The 24,002-nt window shown below is 33.0% G+C and overlaps 3 protein-coding genes across 4 annotated transcripts; all 3 read left to right on the forward strand.

Annotated features, from left to right (window-relative positions):
• The first annotated feature begins 1,314 nt into the window (after positions 1-1,314).
• Positions 1,315-19,016, forward strand: LOC122522568 (extracellular sulfatase SULF-1 homolog). Of its 2 annotated transcripts, none has more exons than XM_043643757.1 (17): positions 1,315-1,636; positions 1,900-2,139; positions 11,728-12,049; positions 12,259-12,409; positions 12,498-12,673; positions 13,570-13,680; positions 14,019-14,305; positions 14,462-14,812; positions 14,913-15,066; positions 15,149-15,467; positions 15,736-15,918; positions 15,996-16,992; positions 17,069-17,476; positions 17,569-17,760; positions 17,889-17,976; positions 18,052-18,141; positions 18,221-19,016. In XM_043643757.1, exons 1-17 carry the CDS (start codon positions 1,315-1,317, stop codon positions 18,255-18,257), a joined length of 4,428 nt encoding a protein of 1,475 aa, XP_043499692.1. In that variant the 3' UTR covers positions 18,258-19,016. The 2 variants fall into 2 exon arrangements, with proteins under 2 accessions (XP_043499692.1, XP_043499693.1); XM_043643758.1 differs by having other exon boundaries at positions 18,064-18,141.
• Positions 19,017-20,970: 1,954 nt separating this feature from the next.
• LOC122522377 (ATP synthase subunit s, mitochondrial) lies at positions 20,971-22,294 on the forward strand. Its single transcript, XM_043643452.1, has 5 exons — positions 20,971-21,101; positions 21,178-21,269; positions 21,440-21,645; positions 21,733-21,895; positions 21,980-22,294. The coding sequence occupies exons 1-5, from the start codon at positions 21,090-21,092 to the stop codon at positions 22,086-22,088; spliced, it is 582 nt and encodes a 193-aa protein (XP_043499387.1). The 5' UTR covers positions 20,971-21,089; the 3' UTR covers positions 22,089-22,294.
• A 247-nt stretch (positions 22,295-22,541) lies between these two features.
• LOC122522376 (peroxisome assembly protein 12) lies at positions 22,542-23,984 on the forward strand. The gene is made up of 6 exons (XM_043643450.1): positions 22,542-22,661; positions 22,739-22,847; positions 22,939-23,135; positions 23,210-23,578; positions 23,669-23,754; positions 23,828-23,984. Exons 1-6 carry the CDS (start codon positions 22,542-22,544, stop codon positions 23,937-23,939), a joined length of 993 nt encoding a protein of 330 aa, XP_043499385.1. The 3' UTR covers positions 23,940-23,984.
• Positions 23,985-24,002: the final 18 nt, after the last annotated feature.

The raw sequence follows: 24,002 nt of genomic DNA on the forward strand, positions 1-24,002 counted from the left end.
TCTCTCTCTCTCTTTCTCTACGTTATACCGAACGAAAAGAGAAAGAAAGAAAAATAAAATAAAGAAAAAAAAAAACAAAGATAAAGAAAGAATCCTTATTTCTCTCTACTCGCATTGGTAACCACCGACATACCTAATACGGCTAACTCAGACGACGAGGAAGCTTTAAAGAAACAGGTAGAGGACGTGTTCTCGACCCAGTAAGGGCATCCTAGCCCTTTCCGACCTTTTTTTCTTCAACTTTGATCCTTCCACACCGGGAGACTGCAAGATCTTATCGCTTCCATTCGCGAACGGGAACGTTCGAGGCTTTCGTCTAATAAGATGGGACTCTAAGTGCGAAGAGATGTAGATAAGAAAATGCTAAATGCTTTAAACGAATTACATGATCAATAAAGAGAAAAACGAGAGAGAGAGGGGGGGGGGAGAAAGGATGCATAATGATATCTTTCAATCTTAAATTAGTACTGGTGAAAGCGATTATTCGTATAGATAATTTTCCCTCTATAAGTTGTATATATTTATTTTATCATAAATTACATTTATTTATTCGATCATTATTATTTATGTTCAAATTAATGATCTGTCTATATATTAAGTCGTCAGAAAAATTGGTTTCCATAGTATTTTTTTATTTTTATTACGTTGCTCGTGTGTGTTTCACGCAAGTTATTTTATATGTTACTTTATTGAATTATGTACAATACGAAAGAAAAGGTGATAGCAGCTGAATTGATGAATATAATTCAGTAAAATAAAATGAAAAATAATGAATATTATCGAAAGATAATTGGTTTCTATGTTATAGACTGGAAACTTTCCAGCTTATCACATTTCAATATTTTCTTTTATTCGGAGAGTAATTCGTATATGAATATTTTATTAAAAATAAAACACAGACCATACATTCCCCTATTAAAAAATAAATAATCTCTCGAGTAATGCAATTTTTGATACGACTATCATATTATATCAAACGATATAGTTAGAAGAAGAATGTAACAGCGTTTTGACGTAGTTGAAAGAAGAAATACGAAGGCGTGTATTTGTAAGAGAGTAGTTTAGTACGTGAGCGTAATCTTAAATATTGAATGATAGTAATTAGAAATTCCAGACGACATGGTCGTATCGTCAACTTTACGAGACATTTATCGACTTCGAAAGACGATCAACGTCGCCAGATCGTGATCCTTATTTTTGATTTTTGTTCTTCTTCTTATTTTCATTTCAGTCGTTCAGCCATGATAATATGACACTCGAGTGAAACGAGCTCTCTGTAAGCGACGGACAGCAGCAGCAGCAGCAGCAGACATCATGAGGATATTACTTCAGCTTCTGGCCGTCCTGCTGTTGAGCGTCAATGCCAGACGAAGGGACGGCGAAGGGCCTGCGGACGACATCTTTGGTGGACAACGTCGTATCACTCAACACAAAATTAATTATAACACCAATAATAACAACAATAATAACAACAACAACAACAACAATAATAATAATAATAACAACAATAATAATAATAATAATAACAATAACAATGGTCAAGCATCGAACTCTCCATACTTGCCATATCAACAACCGAGAGAAAGGAAACCCAATATCGTATTGATCCTAACCGATGATCAAGACGTCGAGCTTGGTGAGTTTAACATTATCATCTATAAATTTGATTTATCTTACGATTAAAAATCCCAATCCCATGTGTTTGGATAAACTTATCGTTCAATTTGAAATATATTTGGGATAAATTTGATATTTATTGTGAGATTACTTTAAAGAATAATATTACTTTTTTTTTTTTAAATATTAGACTTATGCCATATACTCCCTAACTCTCTGTTGTGTTGTTCTTTTTCTTTCTTTCATCTATCTCCCTCTCTCGTGCTTGGTCAAATCCCTCAGGTTCGCTGAACTTCATGCCACGGACCTTAAGGCGAATAAGGGACGAGGGAGCCGAGCTGAGACACGCATACGTGACCACTCCCATGTGTTGTCCAAGTAGGAGCTCCTTACTGACCGGCCGTTACGTTCACAATCATGAGGTCTTCACGAACAACGACAACTGCAGTAGCCCCCAGTGGCAACGAGATCACGAACCGCACTCATTCGCCGCTTACCTGAGCAACGCAGGATATCGTACCGGTGAGTTGTTGACTCTCTTGTTCTCTCTCTCTCTCTTTTTATCTTTCTTTGCGCTACCGTCATTCCCCCCGAGATGAAGAATTATTCTAACTCATCATTTCTTTCCGTGATAGAACTCATCTTACTTTCCATGCATTTCAATGAGATCGATTTTCAAGGTCTACATTTCAATTCCATCGTCGATCGATCATTATACCACGATCTTGCAAACTACCACATCAAATACTAAAATGAATCAATAATTTTCTATAATGTCATGATTTTGTTGTTTCTGTTGTTGTTGTTGTTCTTGTTGTTATTAAGTGTAACGTCGAGTAATCGTTCCATTAGCATTTGCGATTTTCTTCCTGTCACAATTCTATGGTGTTTGAACACGCTACGGTTGTTATATTTTACATTTTCATTTGAAAAATACAGCGAACAAAATTATTCGTTTTTTGTGTCGAATCGAAGATGAAAATTTACGTAAAAATTAATTTCAATTCATTGTGTATAATAATAATTTTCTGAAATTATAAACATAAAATACGAATACGAATAAATGAGTATTCGACTATACAGTTAATAGAACAAAAAAAAAAGAAATACTATGAAATTGTTGATAGTTGTAGACTTCATTAATATCGGACGCATCCTGAACGTGTTAGGTGTCTATAAAGTTGATCGTAAATTTTCTCTTTTAAAATCAATCTCTTAAGTGTGCTTCTGTTAGTCTCATACAAAAGAAATAAAGAGGAGGTAAAAAAAAAGAAGAAAAAGAAGAAGAAGAAGAAAAAAGAAGAAGAAGAAGTTTAATTGACACCGGACGTAAAGGAATAACGAGCGTAATTTGTATCGTTCTTAATGTTCTCCACTTGAACCCTCTCTTTCCTTTATCACCAGAGCACGTTCATCTCTCCCGTTGAAAAGAGAAAATGAATTTCTCTAGGTGGATTTCTCAGGTGCTTCTTACTTACTTAAAGAAAATAGAAAGAGAAAAATAGAAATAGAAAAATAGAGAAGCATCGTGATGAGGTACGCGAAGTTTAAGCACGCGGTTTTACTACACACGCGGAACGTCAAAGAAGATTTCTTCTGACGTGAAGAGCCGTGCGGGATTCTTACAACAAAACACGAGACATGGGGTCTCACGTTTAATGGTCGTAAGCGGTCATAGAGTTACTATTTGTTCCCTCTAACACACACTTACACATACACATATATATACGTACACATACACTACAAATACACGTCTCGAGTCATCCTCTTTCTTTTATCTGTCACATTCGCGTATATGTGTATTTTGTGTGTCTGTGTCTGTGACTCGAAGTAATCTGCGCGTTCGCCGTGACAAATCCTTGTTACATAAACAATTACCCGAGAAAAGGGGTTCTGAATAGGGTATTTTAAAGCGATAACCTCGAAAGCCTTTCGGCTTCGCTTTAAGGAAGCATTGATAATGCCCTTGAAAGAGACCCACGTAACGAATCGCTCATTTTCCGCATTAACGTTTGCACGATGCCTCCTTGTTGCTGGCTTGGTTAACTTCAGTCAATCGTGAACAACATCCTATTAGGATATCAATTAGAATTCACATATTATTTGTATTCCATAAAAAGCGAACGGAAGATAATTATTTCCAGTACACAAATCATTTTTTTTCTTCATAAGATCTATTAACCAACGTAGAAGACATAAAAGAGATTGCGTTAATAAAACAAGACTGTGTTATATGATATCGCGTTGATGCAAGAAAAGAAAACAAACAAAAAAGAAAAGGAAAAAAAAATTAATTGCAGCTTTTAAAGTATCGAATGTAAAAATTTACATAAGTGGCAGTAATTACGATAGCGTGTATTGAATCAAATAATTTTATGATTACATAATCTTGATATAAATTAAATTATAAAAGTCATGTTTTCTTTTTTTCTTTTTTTTATATGTACTTACCCTAGGTGGGTTGAAAAGTTTGGAGTCTACCATAGAAACCAATTTTATTTCGTCTCGAGACTCAATACTTTTCAACCGCGTGTGATTTAAATATCAAAAGAAATAAAAAGAATATTATTGTTATTGCACCGAGGTGATATTTGTAACAACGTTGGATACTTTGATTGCTTTATTATCCAAATATTATTGGAGGGAACAACTATCGGTTAGGATAAAATCGATTTCAATATCTAAAATGACTTTGGTCCGGGATGTATAGATACCTTCGGTGTCCTTTTCGTTATTTAGAAGGGTAGGGTATACATGCCAGAGAGTAGAAACTCGCGTTTCGTAGTACAGTTGGTGAAATAAGAGAGAGACAGAGAGAGACAGACAGACAAACAGAGAGAGATAGAAAGAGACTAATATGGGGATGCATTCCCTCGGAATTCTCCGAGATTCGATCTTGTTGGACGAGTTCGTCCGGCACGATCGACCACAATTGCACGATCCCTTCTTGCCAGACCACAAATCTTCGCCACTCTCTGACGAAGTCTCCTCCTCCTCCTCCTCCTCCTCCTCTTCCTTTTCCTGCACGTTTCTTCGTACGAAAGTCCAAAAAACATCGCTAGAGAGTCTAGAGCAAAACGTAGCTTTGGATCCAGGTAATCTCGTGTAACGTTGAAACGATCGATCTTCGAGCGAGAGAACAATGCCGATCTTTCCAGAAGACCTTTTCTATCTTTCTCTCTTTTTCATTCTATTACATTATACCAAAGTTATATCCTCGCGAAGGAATAGGATACAGAATTGTAGAGTTCTAGTTTCGTGCTTGAACCAAGAAACAAAGTCCAAGTAGCAGTCAGTTTATAGTCACGATCATCCCTGAGATACATTTTCAATGATTTCGGTGTAAGATTTGAAGGGACCCTTAGTTAAAATGGATAGTTTTGTTCAGTCCTGTCACGTTCGAATAACTTCTGTATTATTTCTCTTATAATAATCTTCTAACTTTCTACTATGGATTCCTTTGCACTATGAATCCATCGATCAAATCATTTAAGATAGCAAAGGAAAATGACATGTTATGATCAATGACGTAGTAGATGGTTGGATTATCTGGAGTATATGTTTGAACGAACATTCCATTGGGATTAAAAGAAAGAGAGAGAGAGAGAAATTCTTAAAGGAGATAAGAAAGTTAGTATTTTTCTGGTGTGAGTCTCTTTGATTTATCATTGGTCTATTTCGTTGACTTTTATTTATTTGATTGATACGTAAACGTTAACTTGTTAGTATTTTAATTAGGTGGTCAATATTTGTAGTAGTAGCAGGATCGAATTAAAGTTTAATCGGGAGAGAGATTATAATATATTAATAAAAGGTACATACACACACGAATATTGATCATCATGTTTAAAATACAATTCTTGCTTTAAAACTATTCGTAATAATTAATGATTTATTTAAAGCACTATTGATAAATAATGGCCCAATAAATAATTCTTCTTTTTTTCTTTCTTTATTTCTCTTAAACGTTTTTGCATTACTTACACGAGCACGTTCGTAATTTGGAGAAGAGGGTTAAAGGAAGGACATTGCTCCCTCTTTCCAAGAGAGAAAAAGAGAGAGAAGTTCAGCCAGGTTTCTTCTTCCTCTGTACTCCGCATCCGGCATTGGATTGGCGTCCTTCCAAAATTCGGAACGCAAAGAGACACACGAGATAGCCTTCTCTTCTTCTTCTTCTTCTTCTTCTTCTTCTTCTTCTTCTACTTCCTCTTCATCTTCTTCCACGTTGTCGTCCATGAACATTTCCTCCGAAGAGGCCTTTCTATCTTCCACAACTCCAGCAGTCTGTTTTTCGTCTCGAATGAACAGACATCTCGAATCGTTGGTTGAATAATTAACGCTCAAATAGGTTTTGCTTGTTCCGTTCGAGCGAACGTTTGACTCACAATCATTACAGAAGTATAGCTAATGGATATATTTTTTTCGAGGAGTATAGGTCAAGGATAATAAAAAGATGATATTCCGATTTTTAAGATACCTTTTTTTTTCTCTCTCGAGAACGTAAAGGAAGATGTCCTTGAATACAAAAAAAAAGAAAAAAAGGAAAAAAGAAAAGAATCTCTTACCAAAGTTAATTATAACTCAAAAGGAATGAATATGTAGGGATATATGTATATCGATGTGACGAGCGTTAAGATACTTTGTAAAGTATATACCCACATGGGAAGATTGATATCGTTAATTACTCTAACGTCGATTAATCTTCTCTCGATCCTTTCAAGGAAAATTATAAAGATCCAGTTGAAGTGGTCGTTAAATATTCAAGCCTGGGCTAACTAATAACGTCGATGAAGGATGAGACGATGAGTTGTCGGATGCTAGTACTATGTAATAATTATTTACAAAAGTAAGTTTAAGCTCGTTTTATGCTCTCTAAACGAGAAGGGATTCGCAAAAGAGAGGAAAAGAGGCAAGGAGATCGATGACGAAAGGAAGGGTACAGAAGGAAAGGGAAATGAAAGGTAAAATGAAATGAAAGGAAGGGAAAGGATAGGGATGAAAAGAGAAGAGAAGAGAACTGGTTTCTTCGTTATCGTTCTCTCTGTTCTACTCTTATCCGAGTGGTGTCCCTGACCAGAATACTGGGACTGGTGCACACAGTCCAGGCGACAAATTTTCTTTCCTATCTTCGCGAGAGGATCTTGTCACGCGCGCATACGTTTATCAAGTCTCACCTTTAAGCCGCGTTCGTGACCCTTTCTTTCTTTCTTCCCTTCCTTCCTTCCTTTCTTCCTTTCTTAGCCATACAATTCTACCTAACATCTAACAAACTAATAAAACATAACAAACCAACCGAATATATTAGTACCTTCGAAATTCCATTATTTCCATCCTCTTGTGAACTTTGTCTTTCAATAATTTTCATATACTAAATTTTATAATATTTTTGCATTTTTATATTGAAATTGAAGAACACGTAAATTAAGATTTCGTATCAATATTTAATAAAATAATAATAAATATAATAATATTTAGCACAAGACGCTACATCTATTTTGGGATACAGTAGGTCTTTGATTAATCAACGTGATCAAGGTACAAACGATTCAATTAAATCAAGTTTCCTAACAAACGTAAGACGACAACTGATAACCCAATACTTTAATCGATATAAATAAGGTAACGTTAATCAAAACATATGTTTAAAATTGAGAGAGAGAGAGAGAGAGACACACACACACACACAAATATAATAATATATTATATTATTTATAATAATCTTCGTCATCGGGTCGTCGCATATACTCGAGACGTTTAAAAGTGCACTCCAGATAAATCTTATCAGAATGTATAGACACGATTCATAAATTTTCGATCGATGGTAATAAAAATGGTAGGTAGATAGATAAGTAGGAAGTTAGGTAGAAAGGTAAGAAAGGTAGGTAATATAAATACGCTTAGATAGGATAGGATGAGAGAATCGGTTCGCGTCGCGCTTGCTTTTCTCTCTCGTGCAGGTGAGATTATCTAAATTTAAATCGTGGCTCAGCCTCCGGTGCTTGGAGGAGCATTGTTCGGCTCGTCGTTACGCCTCGAGAGGACTCCGCCGCCAGTTTTTCGAGTACTCGTGGGATGGTTGTGGCAGTAGTTAGGTAGGCAGGAAGAAGAAGGAGAAGAACAAGAACAAGAACGAGAAGGAAGAGGAGACGGGGGTGGGGGGGGAAGAATGAAACAAAAAACTTTAAAAAAAAAAGGAAAAAAATAAAACGAAGACCAAAAAGAGGGAGTCGCGAGACGATCGTGAAGGGGGACGCACGATACCACCACCACCACCATCACCACCATCATCACTAATACCAGTACGCACCCACACACGTTGAAACTAAAAGAGCCAAAAAAGGGTTACAAAAGGGCACCGATAGAGACTGCAGGTGCTCTCCGAGGATCGCTGCATTTTCATCGAGAGTTGTTGCGACCCTCCTCAAGATGTATTCTCTCCGAGAAGACCCTTCTGATTACTTTCGAACGAGCCGACGAGTTTTATGCAAACTTCTAACTATCTCTCTCTCTCTCTCTCTCTATTTCTTCCTCTTTACGTCTCCTGTTTGGATTTTTAAACGTTTCTTCTCACCGATAAGAAGAATACTTCTCGAGAATCTGTTGAAGTTAGTTTTTTAAGATGTTTATTTATATCCATTTAATAGCATTTTGAATTATTTTCATTTTACGATTAAATACGAAGATTAAAATTCGTTAAATAATTTTAAATCCTCATTCTTCTAAATTATCGTAATTATTTTTTAAAGAAAAATAATCATCAAGTGATGAAACTAGGTATATGTAAGTAGTTACTTTAAAGATATTTTATTCGCGTTCCACCAGCATCGTGTTCTAGATGATCACAAACGATCATAATTCGTTTGAAATAGAAAGAGAGAGAGAATAGAAGAGAAGAGAGTAGTAGTAGTAGGAAAACTCGTGCCGATCGTTAAACGTTTCGTGCTTCGAAGCGTGCTATGATACGCGTTTGAAATCGTGCGAAGTAAGAACGAGCTCGATGTACTTAACCGAGGAACCAGGGCCCCTGTTTTAAACCATGTGCATGCAAACGTATAAACGATCGGCGGAGAGAAGCCCCCGTCGAGCGTTTTAGAACTCGAAAAACGGGTTAATACCCCTGCTGCACGAAACAACTTCCTTTAGAACTTCCTCGTGTAATCCGGAGTACTTCTAATATAAACTTTTGATCCTATAAATATACACATATTATACATTAACTAGAAATTATTAGTTCTACAAATAATACTATAACGTTAGAATAACTAAATATTCACGAATAATAACAATTATTAATTATATTTGTTATTCAATGAATAATATCCAATCGAATTTGTAAAAGGGATTGGTTGAAAAATTTCGAGTCTAAAAATAAAAATAAAATATAGAAAAACTTTTATTTGTTTATATATTATAAATAATTAATATGATACCTTTTTGTAGTTTATTATAATCACATAAATAAAATCATACATCCGAGACGCGTAATAAATAATAATATTCGTTTTAATATGATTAAATAGAATTATTTTGGGATCATACATTTACGTAGTAAATATTTTACAATTATTTATGAAAAATGATCATTGTCGATTGGATCGATGATCGATCCTCGTGATTATTCGACTCGGAGGATTCGCGTTCCGGTCGTTGACACTATGCAGCTACACCACATTGGTAGCAAGAGTGCACTTTACATGGCGCTGATTTAGCGCCAGCCTAAAAATAAACCCGTGCCACCACCGGGCCGGCCGTAAATATCAATTAAATTCTTATCGCGCGACGCGTTGCATTAGGAAGAACACGAATCGATCAAAGCGTAACGGGCCTCGGCTAACGATCCATGTACATATTCCATTTATGTATTGAGAGAAAGAGAGACAGGGAGAGAAAGTTAATGGATTTATTTGAAAGTGATTGGTTAAACGTTACGTCGACTTAACAAACTTTGACCGATTTTATTCTTCTCGTTGAAAAAAGTTGACCCCAATCAAATTTTCCAAGACATTATTTTTCTCTCTTACTTTGACGTATTTTAAAAAATAAAATAAAATAAAAAGCTTAGAACAAGCAGTATATTGTAAAACAAATTGTGAATATGTTATAACAGAAACAAACAGAGAGAGAGAGAAGTGCATTAGTAGAGTTGCACATTAACGCATGATAATATTTTATTACAAAACACACTGAAACAAATTTATTTAAATTCGATAAAAAGAGAAATCGTATACTCAGAGCCTTATACATAAAAACAAATTATTTGTTGGATAAGTATAGGCTCATAACTTTTCAACCCACCGATTATGCGAGAACAATTTTAACGAAAAAGAAACAAAAAAAGATAATAATATATGATAAAAAGATTTTAACACTGTTTGGCATTCGTGAATTGTAAGAACGAATAATCCTGCCAAAAAGATCGAATATCACTCGATAGGAATCCACCAATGACGTGGCTTCGTTTTTGGTGGATTCGCTGCAGTGACCTACATATGCATACGATATATGTGTACGTAAGTACATCCGCATCCGTATAATCCTCGAACGTTGTCATCGTCGTTTTATACGAGATATTATTCGTTTTGTTCGTTCCAACTTTTGAGTTGGTCCCGCGACTGGCGCCAGGACATCGTGGCTCCTTCACAACATCCTTCATCCTCTTCTTCTTCTTCTTCTTCTTCTTCTTCCTCTTCTTCTTCTCTTTTCATCTCTACCTTTTTTTTATCTCTTTTGTTGGGACCGGGGGATAAATTGTTTGGCTTTAACCTCTCGCAGATTTTATCTTTTTTATATTACTTTGGAATGAGTAATTATCCTTGCATTTTAATTCGGATCTCTCCATCTTTCGCATTCTCGTTCACTTTGATCATTTTTATTCTTTTTTTTTATCTTTATTTCTTTATTTCTTTCTCCTTCTTTCTTTCTCATTCTCGTTTTAGTCACGAGTCTCTATCGTTTCGTAAAGCAACAGGTGCGTCCAGAGATCGTTCGATTAAATCCCATTATAACACGAGATTTTGATTTTATTGTCAAATTCCATGAAGAAACCGGTCTATCATCCCGATCCTGTTAAGTGAATTTTTACAAACCTTTCTTTCTTTCTCTCTCTTTCTTTCTTTCTTTCTTTAAAGATTAATTGGCAAAGAATGAAATTACGATGTAAAATAAGATGCCGAAGAATCATCGATCGATCGGGAACATCGATATTGAGATGTCATCGTTAAAAATAAAACGACAAGTTAATACGATCGTTCTGCCACGGTGGTCCACCTCTTCCTCCTCCTCATCCTCCTCCTTCTCCTGTTGACCACCCTCTCGCAACCCTCCGTCGTTGTAAAAAGTTGTCTCGACCGAAATCCCTATCCCGTGTAATTTTGTCGGCGAAGAAAAAAGAAAAGGAAAAAACAAAAAAGAAAAAATACATACACGCACATACACACATGTACACATATTATCGATACATACATCGAACATACGTTATACTTTCGAGCGTATATAGGTACAACGAAGCCTAATAAATATATACGAGCGGTCGTTGCAACCCAAAAGAGGCGACCTCGCGTACTACGTTTGAATTAATTATTTCGTAGCGATCTCCCTTTCTCAGCCATGAATAATTCAATTCAATAAACGAGAGAGGAAGAGAGAAAGAGAGAGAGAGAGAGAAAAGTGTGGGAGGTCGATGATTATTCTCTTGACCAGTTTTATCGATGCCACTAACAATAAGTGCCAAATTAAATACTCCTTTTTTATTTTAATATACCAAAAAAAAATGAAAAAATAAATAAAGAAAAAGACAAAGGCGCAACCCTGACGCGACTTAACGAACATTTTTTAAGAATATTTTTTGTCGATAATAAAAATTAATTGTCAAAATAATTTAATTAATATTCTCGTTTTTTTCTTTTAACGCAGCATTAATTTTTCTATTTATTTATTTATTTATTTATAGGAAGGGAAAGGTATTAATAGTTGATTGAAAATATCATTGATAATTATAAATGATAAATGATTGATATAATAGTGACCTAATAAAGAAGAAACATTAATTAACAGTGTTTAACGCGTGTTCTCTCTAATACAAATTCTCTATCTTCCTTTATCCTGTTGCAGGATACTTCGGTAAATATTTGAACAAGTACAACGGCTCGTACATACCGCCGGGTTGGCGGGAATGGGGTGGTCTGATAATGAACTCGAGATACTACAACTACAGCGTCAACATGAACGGGAAGAAGATAAAGCACGGCTTCGAGTATAGCAAGGACTATTATCCAGATCTAATAGCGAACGATAGCGTTGCGTTTCTACGGCAAAGCAAGCACAATTTTGCCCGTAAACCGGTAATGTTGGTTGCAAGCTTTCCGGCGCCACACGGACCAGAAGATTCCGCACCACAATTTTCTCATCTCTTCTTCAACGTCACCACTCACCAGTAAGTATACACGTGCATATATACAAATATATGTGTGCATACAATGATCTTTCTTCTTAAAGTCAACACCGAGAAGTTCAATCTTAGCAGGGTGGTCGGAACCCTGATTTTGCAAACATTCGTGTGTGCTAACAATTTTACTGATATTTTTTTTTCCTTCTTTTTCTTCTTCTTCTTCTTCTTTATTTTTTTTCCGTTTCTTATTGCAGTACGCCGGCTTACGATTACGCGCCGAATCCAGACAAACAGTGGATTCTTCAAGTCACTCAAAAGATGCAGCCTATACACAAACAGTTTACAGATCTCTTGATGACTAAGAGACTCCAGACTTTGCAAAGTGTCGACGCAGCGGTCGATAGAGTGAGTAATTTACATATGAATACGGAAAAAAGTACAAGCAAAATGATAATGAATTCCGAAGAAAATTGAGTTATTTTTAAATCTATAGATTTATCAAGAATTAAAAGACTTGGGTGAATTGGATAATACCTATATCATTTATACGTCCGATCACGGTTATCACTTGGGACAATTTGGTCTTATCAAAGGCAAAAGTTTTCCATTCGAATTCGACGTGAGAGTACCTTTCCTCATCAGAGGACCTGGTATAGAACCTGGATCCGTGTAAGTTAGATCAAGCAATTATTTCATTCCTTCCTTTGTAATTTTATTAACGATACCAAGCTGGAAAAAGAACAAGAAAAAGAGCAAAATCTGAACTCTCCTTTTTTGATCATCGAACAAGATTGTCGATCGTTAAAGGCGTAAGATCTATTTGTTCCGTAATTCGTTAGGTCGATCGGATTGCCAGGCACACAGTATACATTGTATATATATATAGACATACACATCGAGAAGTACAATCTGCTCGTTCCCTTAAACCTTTAGCAAGATTTCACGGCAATAAATAGAGCACTTGCACGTAAGTGCCCGTTGTCTGGAACGTCTTCTGGAATTACGGTTTCGCGGTCCGCCATAAAGAGTCTTGGTACGCTATAAATTATCCTGCTGGACCGTGAAACCAAGCGATGAGAAAAGTGGTCAGCGACTGGTGTGTGTTAGTAGTAGTAATCGTAGTAATAGTAATACCCAATATACGTACACATATTGGGTTCAGATGCAGTAGCATCAGCAAGAATATCGTTTAACTTGTTACATATATGTATATACAGATACATATATACTTACATCCTTTGAAGTATAAATCCATGTCGAGTTGGACTCTTGGATTCTCCTTGTGTCGCGTTGTGTTACTCCTATCTCCATCGGTTTTTGCAACTAATCGTTGTGGAAATTGACTGAGAGAAAAAGAAAGAGTGATAGAGAGATAGAAAGAGAGAGAGAAATTGAGGAGAAATGGATTCAACGCACGTTCATCCTCTTCTTCATCTTCTTCTTCTTCTTTTTCTTCCTCATCTTCTTCCTACGATTGAGTAATGGATCTTAGTATATAAAGCAAATACCCCTAAGTGCTACCTTTAAGCATCGAGTCGCGATAGAAGGTCTATGTAACGTTCCAGAGTAGACGACATAGTTTTAAACATTGATCTGGCGCCGACTTTCCTGGACATCGCTGGTGTTGAAACACCACCCCAAATGGATGGACGATCTTTCAAAATGCTATTTCTTAAGTGAGTGATTTTTTTTTTTGGTTTTTATATAGATGATTTAATTATCGTTTACGCGATGTGTTTTGGTTGGCCAATAAATTGTGTTGCGGAATTTGAAGTTGTTTTATATTGAAATAAATTGAACTGTTAAGTATTTTTTAATTGAAACACTTTTTTAGTAATTTATATCTAATTGTATTATAAATAAAAAGCATTAGTAATTTTGTATATTGGCCAACTCCAATACGTCAAACTTTATTCCCGTCTTTTAAATTATGTTCGTCGAAGTAAAAATTGTATAACAGAAATTAGAATTGTAGATGAGATCTATTAAAAATATTTTGTTGTTTTATTTTTAGTAATAAACGTAGTAGAAGACCAAAAATAAAATGGCCAGATACATTCCTAATCGAGTCTTCGGGTCGTCGCGAGACCCCAGAATCAATCGCGGAATCAAAAGCACGAGAAGCGAGGAAGCAGAACGCGACGATGACTAAGCATCAAACTCATAATTCACCGAACGAAGAGGTTGATGACATCGCCGAAACCGAGGATTCTGAAACCGGTCGATTTATAGAAAATGATACGGGAAGTGATCAAGATATTTCCGAGGATGATTTTGACGAATCGATTATCGACGAAACAAGTATACAACAACATTTTATTCTAAATATCATTTTTATATATATTCTAACAATAATTTTTCTATTTATTATATTTCATTTTATTACACGACGAACACAACAGTCACCAAAATTCGAATATTAATCTCTAATCAATAAACTTTGTGTTTAAATCAAAGCTCCGGATTTGCACTTGGACAACAGAGTGCATCCAGTTCAATCACCATTTGCTTCGAAACACGAACGTCTCGCAATCGAATGTTCAAGACCGGAAGCTCAGGCCGATTGCGTGCATGGTCAAAAGTGGCGTTGCGAGAGAGACGGTCATCGTTGGAGAAGACACAAATGTAGATACACAATGCCACCACCTATACTAAGGACATCGAAAAAGTGTGCATGCTTCACACCTCAGGGATTGATTTACACGAGGTTGGAAACTAACGATTACGATATGTCGAGATACGGGTTTGGAAGAGATCGAAGACCTTCGGATCCTTATGGTGAAACGAGTGGATATTTCATGAAAAGAGGTCAGTTTTATATCAAATATAATTTTAAATATTAATAATTAATTTTTAATATCGAATAATTACATAATATAATTTACTAAATGAACAAAAATGAATGAAGGTAAAAGAGAAATATCCGAGGATGATGAACTGGAGGAAGAGGAACTGGATGATACGAGAGATCGACGTGCGATAGATGAAGAAGATGACGAGGAATTCTTACAGGATTTACATATGCTTAGACAACATTCCCACGAGGGAGACATGTTATTCAGGTATCTAATTAGACGCTAAATCAAACGATAATTGGATTATCCTGATCTTTCGTTATGAAACGCAGGTAAACGTTGCTTTCAGAAATGCCTATTGTAATCGTACGTCGGTAATGCGGATCAATGATGATGATGACGATGATGATGATAATGATGATGATAATAATAATAATAACGAGCAAAGAAGCAATGAAGAAGAAAACGAATCGGATGATCGTTTGATGTCAAGTTACACGATTAACGATTTCGATCCTAGTTTAGATAAGATCGTAAAAGGTCGATTAAATGTCGAAGATGTGATCAAGAGACATAGAAGAGTTAGAAGAAGTGCAACGAAGAAAGATACGATTGAACATGTTACACAAATAATGGAAAGTATAGAAGAGGAATTAGACGATTTAAAAGTACGTTGTTAATCATTTTTGTATTTTTACTTTAATTAATCTTTTAGCTACTACGCACCGCTACAGCGCGATTTTCTACTAATTTATTTTTTAAACAAATCGTCATATTGGTTCACTTTTGGTTTCTTTGTTCATTTCTTATCAGAAATTTCTAAAGTATATTCTACGGAATTTTGGAATGCTACGAAAACAAATGTAATTTACAAATGTAATGATTCCATGCGATGATCTGAATTGTTCGTTATTTTTTCTTTCTTTTATTTCACAGCAAACACACGCACGTCATTCAACCTCACCGCGAGTTACTTTGCCATCAAAGTGTTCGGTGCTTCCCGAAGGTGGAGTTAATTGTAGCGAAGCTATTTATCTGGATCCCAACGAGTGGAGACTATCAAGGCGAAAGATCGAACAACAAATAAAAGAGATGAGAATGCAGTTAGAAACTCTAAAGGTGTGTTAAATTTCAATCATTTTATAGTAATTTAATATACATTTATTATGAATATTAATTTGTAATTAATTTTGAAGGAAATACGTCGACATTTAATGATCAAACGTCCCGTATTTATTCCGGATAACGAGGAGGAGCCTTCCGAGTCGGAGGACCCACATGTTTCTCATAAGCCACATTATCATACTTCTAAGAATCACACCAGTAGGCATCATAAAAAACACGAGAAAGGGTCTCATGCGAATTCGATTAACGTTACCACTACTACGACCCATCGATCTACTTCAAAGTCGTCTCAGTTCGCTACTGTTGAAAAAGACTCGACGATTCGGGAAGATAATTTCAATAAGTATAACGTTACTCGTCCCGAACTTTCGACTCATGAAAGAGAATCTACTTTGGAATTATCCAGCACAACGACCACTATGTTACCGAAAGCCAAAAAAAATCCACGTCGACAAAAAATCAAAGAAACATTCAATAATACTACAGATACTGAAGATAATAAACAACAAAGACGTAGAAAAATTCCTTATAATCGAAAGAACAATAATACTCTGCTTACAAACAGCGTTCACGACGACGTCCCACCAAATCATAGCGTGAATGAAAATACTGGAACTGCCGCTCCTACTCAAGAAAACGTAACTTTCAATCAAAAATCACAATATCAGACAGATAAATCAACGAACGTTCCAATCGTTTTTACCACTGTTCACGATAACACTCAAGAAGATAATTATAGAAATAACAATGTAAATAATAAATTAACGACGACCGAAGTAACGTCGCAGCATGTTTCATCGTTCGTAACTGAGACACCAGATTCAATCGGAACCGTCGAGTTTGGTACACCAATTTTCAAACCAACTGTATCTACCACGGTAAATCATCCGATTCCAAGTAAAAGCGAAACTAATACAGCTAGTTCAACGATACAATTAACTGTACCAACGACAATCCCTCCTGTTAAAAAAATACCCAAAGTACAAAGGAACAAAACAGGTGGTATTCTGGGACCAGCTAGAATAGACGTCACCATATTGGAGACTCCAGATAGAAAACATAAGCAAGGTATACATTTGTATAGTAATCATATAGATTATTATTATTAAAAAAGAAAATAAATAAAATATATTTTACATAACAGGTATAACAGCGACAAATAACAATGGTCGTTTACCACCATTATTAAACAGTCCTTTAGAAGCACGTCACAAGTGCTACTGCGAACCTGACTCGTATTCCAAAAAGGATGAGAAAGAGATAGCTAGAGAGGAAAGAAGACGGTTAAAAGAAGAACGACTTAAGAAAAAAGAACGCAAACTTAAGAAAAAGGCTAAACTTGAAAAGGATTGTTTGACTGAAAAGATGAATTGCTTCGAGCATGACAATGATCATTGGCGTACTGCTCCATTGTGGAATGCAGGGCCGTTCTGTTTTTGCATGAATGCTAATAACAATACCTACTCGTGTATTCGTACTATTAACGTTACGCATAATTTCCTTTACTGCGAATTCACTACTGGTTTAGTAACTTTTTACAATTTAAGAATCGGTAAGTTTAAACATTAAAAATGATTTTTTACAAATACGTGGATATATAATATAAAAATAAATATTTATATTTTTTTGTTTGTTTATTTATAGATCCGTTTGAACAATGGAATAGAATATCGATGTTAACACCGTCAGATAGATCTTATCTTCATGACCAGTTAGAACATTTGAAGGGTTGTAAAGGAACGCGAGATTGTACAGTAGGAAGTGCAAGAGAAACAATGCCTCAAGTTCAGCAACATCAAAAATATATATCTAAGAGAAAGTACAGTAATACGTTTGGTATGTAACAACATCTTCGGAACATATTTGTTATACTCACTTTATTAAATATCTCTCTATCTCTCTCTTAATTTTTTAACAAAGTGGTGTTAGTTTTGTTTTATTTATTTCTTTATTTCTTTACGTAGAGGATTTATTTGTGCCATCAGCCTTACAAATTATTCGAGAAAGTGAACTCGGTAGTCCGCCTAATAAAAGACGGAAAAAATTACCAAGGTAAGTTTTATTTGTATCATTTGATTTTCTTTTTTTTTTCATAATTCAATGAGAGATTTATTTAATATCTTGTAGCATTTGGAGCAGACGAAGTCGAAGTTGGCAAAGTAGTTTCAGACATCATGAAGATGCATCAATTTCGCGACGTCACAGACATCAGTATTGGTAAATTTATTTTAGAATTTTTTTTTCTTTTTTAATTATTTTTTTATCTATCTCAAATTTATTTTTCTCTTCACAACAGTGGAGCAAATTGCCACAGAATTTCAAAATACAATTGATAATTTATGATAATATAAATTATTTCGTTATATTAGCGACGAGTATCATGGAGAGATCAATTACAATTATTTAAAATTTATTTAATTCGAAAAAGAAAAGACAAAAAACTTACGTTTAATTTATGTAGAAAGTAATTTGTTAAATATTTGACGTATAAAACTTGGAATACTATTGAAGTCAATCTCTAATAACTTTATTGTATTCAACAAATTTTTAAAGAGAAAGAAACAAGCAGCTTTCGACTATAAACAATAAATATAACTATTTAAAGTTAGCTAGGTCACTCATACAAATGTTTTACCTAAGATTTGATTCTATTGGAAGTAACAAACACTCTTATAATGCACTGCCAGGTTTTCTTGAATACAATCATCTTTTATTAATATTGTGAAATGAATATTTAGAAAGAGGATATGTATAAGAATTAGATCACCGCAGCGCAGCTGTTATACTATCCTAAGACTGTGTACATTTATTGATATATATAAGCAAGAAATGTTTTCTACAACTAGCTTCAAACGGAAACGTCGGCTTTCTTACTTCGATTATATGAGATCGATCATTTTTATGTTTTAATAAGTAGAAATAAATTATATCGTTTGTATACTCTAAACTTCTTTTTGTTTAAAAAAAAATAATGATATTACTACAACGGATGAACGTTTAATAAAAAGTTAGGATACTGGTATGTACTAGGAGAATTTAAAAAGAAAAAAAAAGAAAAATACATAAATAAATAAATTACATAAGAAAAAAAATAGATGTATTATATATATGTGTTAGAAATGCATGTATTATATATATATACATATATAATACACATATATATATATATAATTCTTTTATTAAATTTTATTTTATTTATTTTCTTATTCTTCATATTATTATACAAAGTCTTATATTAATTTTTCTAATAAATATATGTTGCTGTAACTTCATTTGATCGAACAATACTAAAGGTTTATTTCATAGTTGTTATTGTAACAGATTCAAATTTTAACGAGGACAATGTATTCTATTGTTATTATTAAAAAAAAAATATTTAAGAATGTCAGAGAAACCCAGTCAATCGAGTAAGTTGACATACTACGTCGCGTAGAACAAAAAAGTTTTATCGTTGTACTTCATCCAGTGCTTATTCTATCTTATTTCATAATGCGTTACAGATATCATTTAGCTTTCAGGCTTGCACCTGTGCATATGTAGATAATAACAAATAAATAACTTATTTATATTTTTAATTATTGATCTTACGACATTGTAAAGCTTGTAAAAAGATAATTCAAAAAAAAAGGAAAAATGAAAAGGAAAAGAAAAAGAAAAAGAAAAAGAAAAAGAAAATGGAAAAAAAAATAATAGAAATTTTTTGAATTATTTTTATGAATCTAATTCTGTAATAAAAGTATTACTTTTTTAGACACAACTGTCCTTGCCATGAAATACTTATTTAAATAAAAATCATTTCTCATTTGCCAATGAATACATATAATTGTCTTTATTTAATTTCAGAAATATAATTCTATAAATATGAACGATGAGTATTTTTTGTGATCTATTATAAATACTAAAAGTTAAACGTTTCGTATTTTATAACTGGTTGGATGAAATCATTCCAGTGATGAATAATCAAAAAAATCATTTGTATTAAAAATCAAAAATTATATCAATATCTTTTAAATATATTTTCAACTTCTACTGTATTAGAGATGTAATTTTAACTTCATTATTATTAATAGAAATTTAGTCAGGACTCGTAGATTTTGGTTCTTTTTATTTTAGACTATATGCGTAATCATTTATTTAGATTTCATTAACTGGATCATCTCTGTAATGATCTATTCTGACTTTTAAGTCGTTATGTAAAACATACTGCAGTAAATGATGGGGCAGTTTTAAAGTTGAGGCACATTCTCTGCGTAAACAAACTCCTCCTCAACCAATTCTTAGCCAATGAACTGTTAATTAATAGTGTTCAGAAGCTTCTAAAAAATTATCTTTTGATGCCTAACTGCAATTATCATTATCAGAATGAGTTGTTTCCGCTGACTCAAGATCTTTTAATTTCTGCAAGTTTAATTCCTGCACATGAGAACGACAATCTTTTCCTGATCCTTGAAAATAAACCTAATCACAGTAATCATTTTCTGTACTATAATTAATCTACATATGATAATAAAATTAAAATTTAAAAGAAATAATAATAACATACTCGCCGAATAGATTGTTTTTCATTACAAACTTTGCACTGCCATTTTGGTTCTTTTTTCACGATATGAACCTACGTGAATGTTGCAATTGCAACAAATATAATATAAACAATAATATATAAAAAAATAAAATAAAAAAAATAAAAAATAGAACTAATTAACTTACTTGAAACATTTCACAGGAATAACAGCAAAGTACATTCATTTGTTGCGGCATTTTTCTTTTCAATAAACAAATACTCGAGCTCTTCCTTTGAATTGTATTGCGTTATTAATTACCTTGAAATGTATTATATCCTATCTGTCAAAATCACTTTAATAATTATAATTTTTATTATAAATATACTTGTTTTATTTTATCTAAAATAATATTTAAATGTAGAGAATCGTAAGTACAGAGTTTCAGTTTGCCACTATTATTTTGAAATACCGTTCGATTTGTCGTCAAATTTGTAATCATAGATGGCTCTTCGAACAGCGCAGGTATTCTACCAATAGCGTGAGAGAAGTAAAGTAACTTTGCATTCTATTATTATTATTCTTTTGCAATATTACAGAAATGTATTTACGTATTTACGTAAATAATTAAATAAATGTGGAATAAATTGATCGAAATAATTCACTATGATTAATAAGGTTTCAATCGTTCATTTTGATCTCGTAGATCGTAGATAAATGTTCTATTTTAATATCTGTTTCTCTTTTTTTACAGATTTTAAATGGTAGACTTATTTCTTCCCTAAGACAAGAAAACAAATTTCAACAAAGATCTTTGTTTTATTGGCTGACCAAAATTTTTAATAGGTTTGTTTAACACAAATGTTTCAGAAAATTAATATAATTAACATTACCTTGATTTTCCTTTATTGAAACATTAATTTTCATATTATTAATTGAAATATGCAGTTTCTTGTAATAGTTGAATTGTTTAGTATTTTTGTTTATATTTAACAAAATAAATTATGTACTCAAAGTGTTAGTAAAGAAAGGATCAAAGAAGTTGGCCCTGATCGAGCTTGCGCTGAATGGCTTTTAAAAAATGGAGCCTACGTTAAGTGGAAAAATTCATCTGATTATTTGAAGGATTATAATGTTTTGATCGCACAGAAAGGGAGTAATTATATACAATCAGTTGAAGCTGTAAATGCAGGCATAACATATGTAGGATTTCCATATTTTGGTTAGTACGACGTAATGAAGATTAGTTTAGAAAAGAGATAAATGAATCGTTCATTCTTTTGATTTAATTTGAAAATTATTTATTTAGAAGGTTGCAATCATATAGAGGAAGTTAAGCTTATTCGTTGTCGATACATTTGCAATAAAGCGATGTTGAAGTTATTGTATTTAAAAAACTCTCTAACTCATCTCGAAGTTATAGACTGTCCAAGTGTAACCGATGAAGGGTTGTATAAATTAGGAAAACTTGAGTATGTATAAATATTTAAAACCTAACAAACCTGTATTATCTTATGATTAATTGCTAAATCCAGTTTCTCGTTAAATGATTGTAGAAATTTGAAAAAATTGAAACTTGAAGGACTGACATATGTAGAAAATCCAAATGATGTTAAAAAACAATTAAAACATCATTTACCAAATATTCAAATTGAATGGACATAAAATTGTTATGAGTGAAATGTATATTTTATTATTATATATTTACTAATATTATATATGAATAAATTGTATATATGTAGAGAACTAGTATCAGTCATATTTGAATTGTTGTGTTTTGGCGCTATACGTCTCCATGCTTGATGTCAATATCCTTTTTATTTATTCCCACATAAAATGTACGATTATGCAATTACTAAGTTATATCAATATTTAAAAGTAGATGTTATTGGAATAGTAGATAATTTATATACTTTAATGAAATGCAGATATAATAATTAATACTATTCCTATCTTGTTTTTGGTGGTTATGTTGTGATATCGTAATAAATTCTATTATATATGATATTGAATTTTAAATACAAAAAAATAAAATAGGTTTTATATGCTTGTAAATCATGATTACTAAGCAGTTACGTTTATTATAATTTAAAACATTATTACAATATTAATAAAACAATGGCAGAAAAGGGTGCACATTTAACTGGAACAACATGCACTAAACCTTCAATTTTTGAAATTATTGCACAAGAATCTCTTGCTCATATACTTGAACCTGCTTTTAAAAAGATTCTATCAGTATGTAACGAATATTATAAAGTTGTATTCTAAATGATAATTAATCATTAATTGCATATATTTATATTTTATTTTAGTTCCTTGTATCTTTTAATTTAGAAAGATATGGACATTTACTCGAATGGTCTGACGAAGGATATTTGATTTTTAACACATTTCTTCAACGATATTACCTCAACAAATATTGTAAATATATTAGTATTTGTTTTATTTTAATTATAAACAATATTTAATGAGATTACAAAAGTTATTCTGATATTAATTTTATTTATTTTAGCTGGGTCATTTTCTGAAACGTTTTATGGATTAAAGCGTATCGCATTAGTAAACCAAAAGTTTCATGATCAATTATCACAAAAACAAAAATATTTTTCTTTAATGTTACTTGTTTTACTACCTTATTTGAGAGGAAAGTTATTTAAACTTAGTTATCGATATAAATTACAAGAAGTTGACAATTATATACCTAAATCGGTAAGTTCAAAATATTGTATTTAATCAATTCCATAAATTGGATTATATAAAATTATATATTATTGTTGTTATAGAAATGGGAAAAGCTTTTCAGAAAATGTGTTATCGAAGGACATAGTACTTATTTCACTTTATACGAATTTATAATGTTATGTAATTATATACTTTATGTATCTGGAAGATCAATGTACGCAACACCGTTGTTAAGGTTTCTTGGCATTGTACTTACATATTCAGAAACAAGAACTATTGTTTCTATTACGGAATTATTGCATAAAGCTAGAAGCAATGCTTTCACTATTAGTGATGGATTGGATATACTTCAATCGACATTTGCTAGATCTCTTGAAATTGGAGCCTTCTTTCTACAATTTTTATCTTGGTGGAGTCAAGAGAATTATTTTACAGATATAATGATGCTTCCAGCTCCTTCAGCTCCAAAGGTACAAAATATAAATTTAATAAAATATTCCTAAAGAATCTAAAGTTTACTTCATTAAAAAATGTTTAATATTTTAATTTTTGATTTTAAGATATCACCATCGGCAAAGAAATATAAAGGACTATGTCCGCTTTGTATGAAAGTGCCACATATACGTACAGTACTTATGGTGTCAGGGTACGTAAGTTAATTTTAAATACCATTACTTGTTTTGCGTTGCATTGAAATTATAATTATTTTTGATTTATAGATACATATTTTGTTACCAGTGTATTTTACCCGAAGTACGAGATAAGAAATGTTGCCCAGTTACAAATTTTCCAGCTAATGAGAATGATTTAATACGTTTATATATCAATTAAATATGAAAGATGGTGTACATATTGAAATATTGAAAAGGCAAGTATATAATGAATAAAATATTT

Source organism: Polistes fuscatus, unplaced genomic scaffold, assembly GCF_010416935.1.
Source record: "Polistes fuscatus isolate 324 unplaced genomic scaffold, CU_Pfus_HIC Scaffold5, whole genome shotgun sequence".
Taxonomy (NCBI): Eukaryota; Metazoa; Arthropoda; class Insecta; order Hymenoptera; family Vespidae; genus Polistes; species Polistes fuscatus.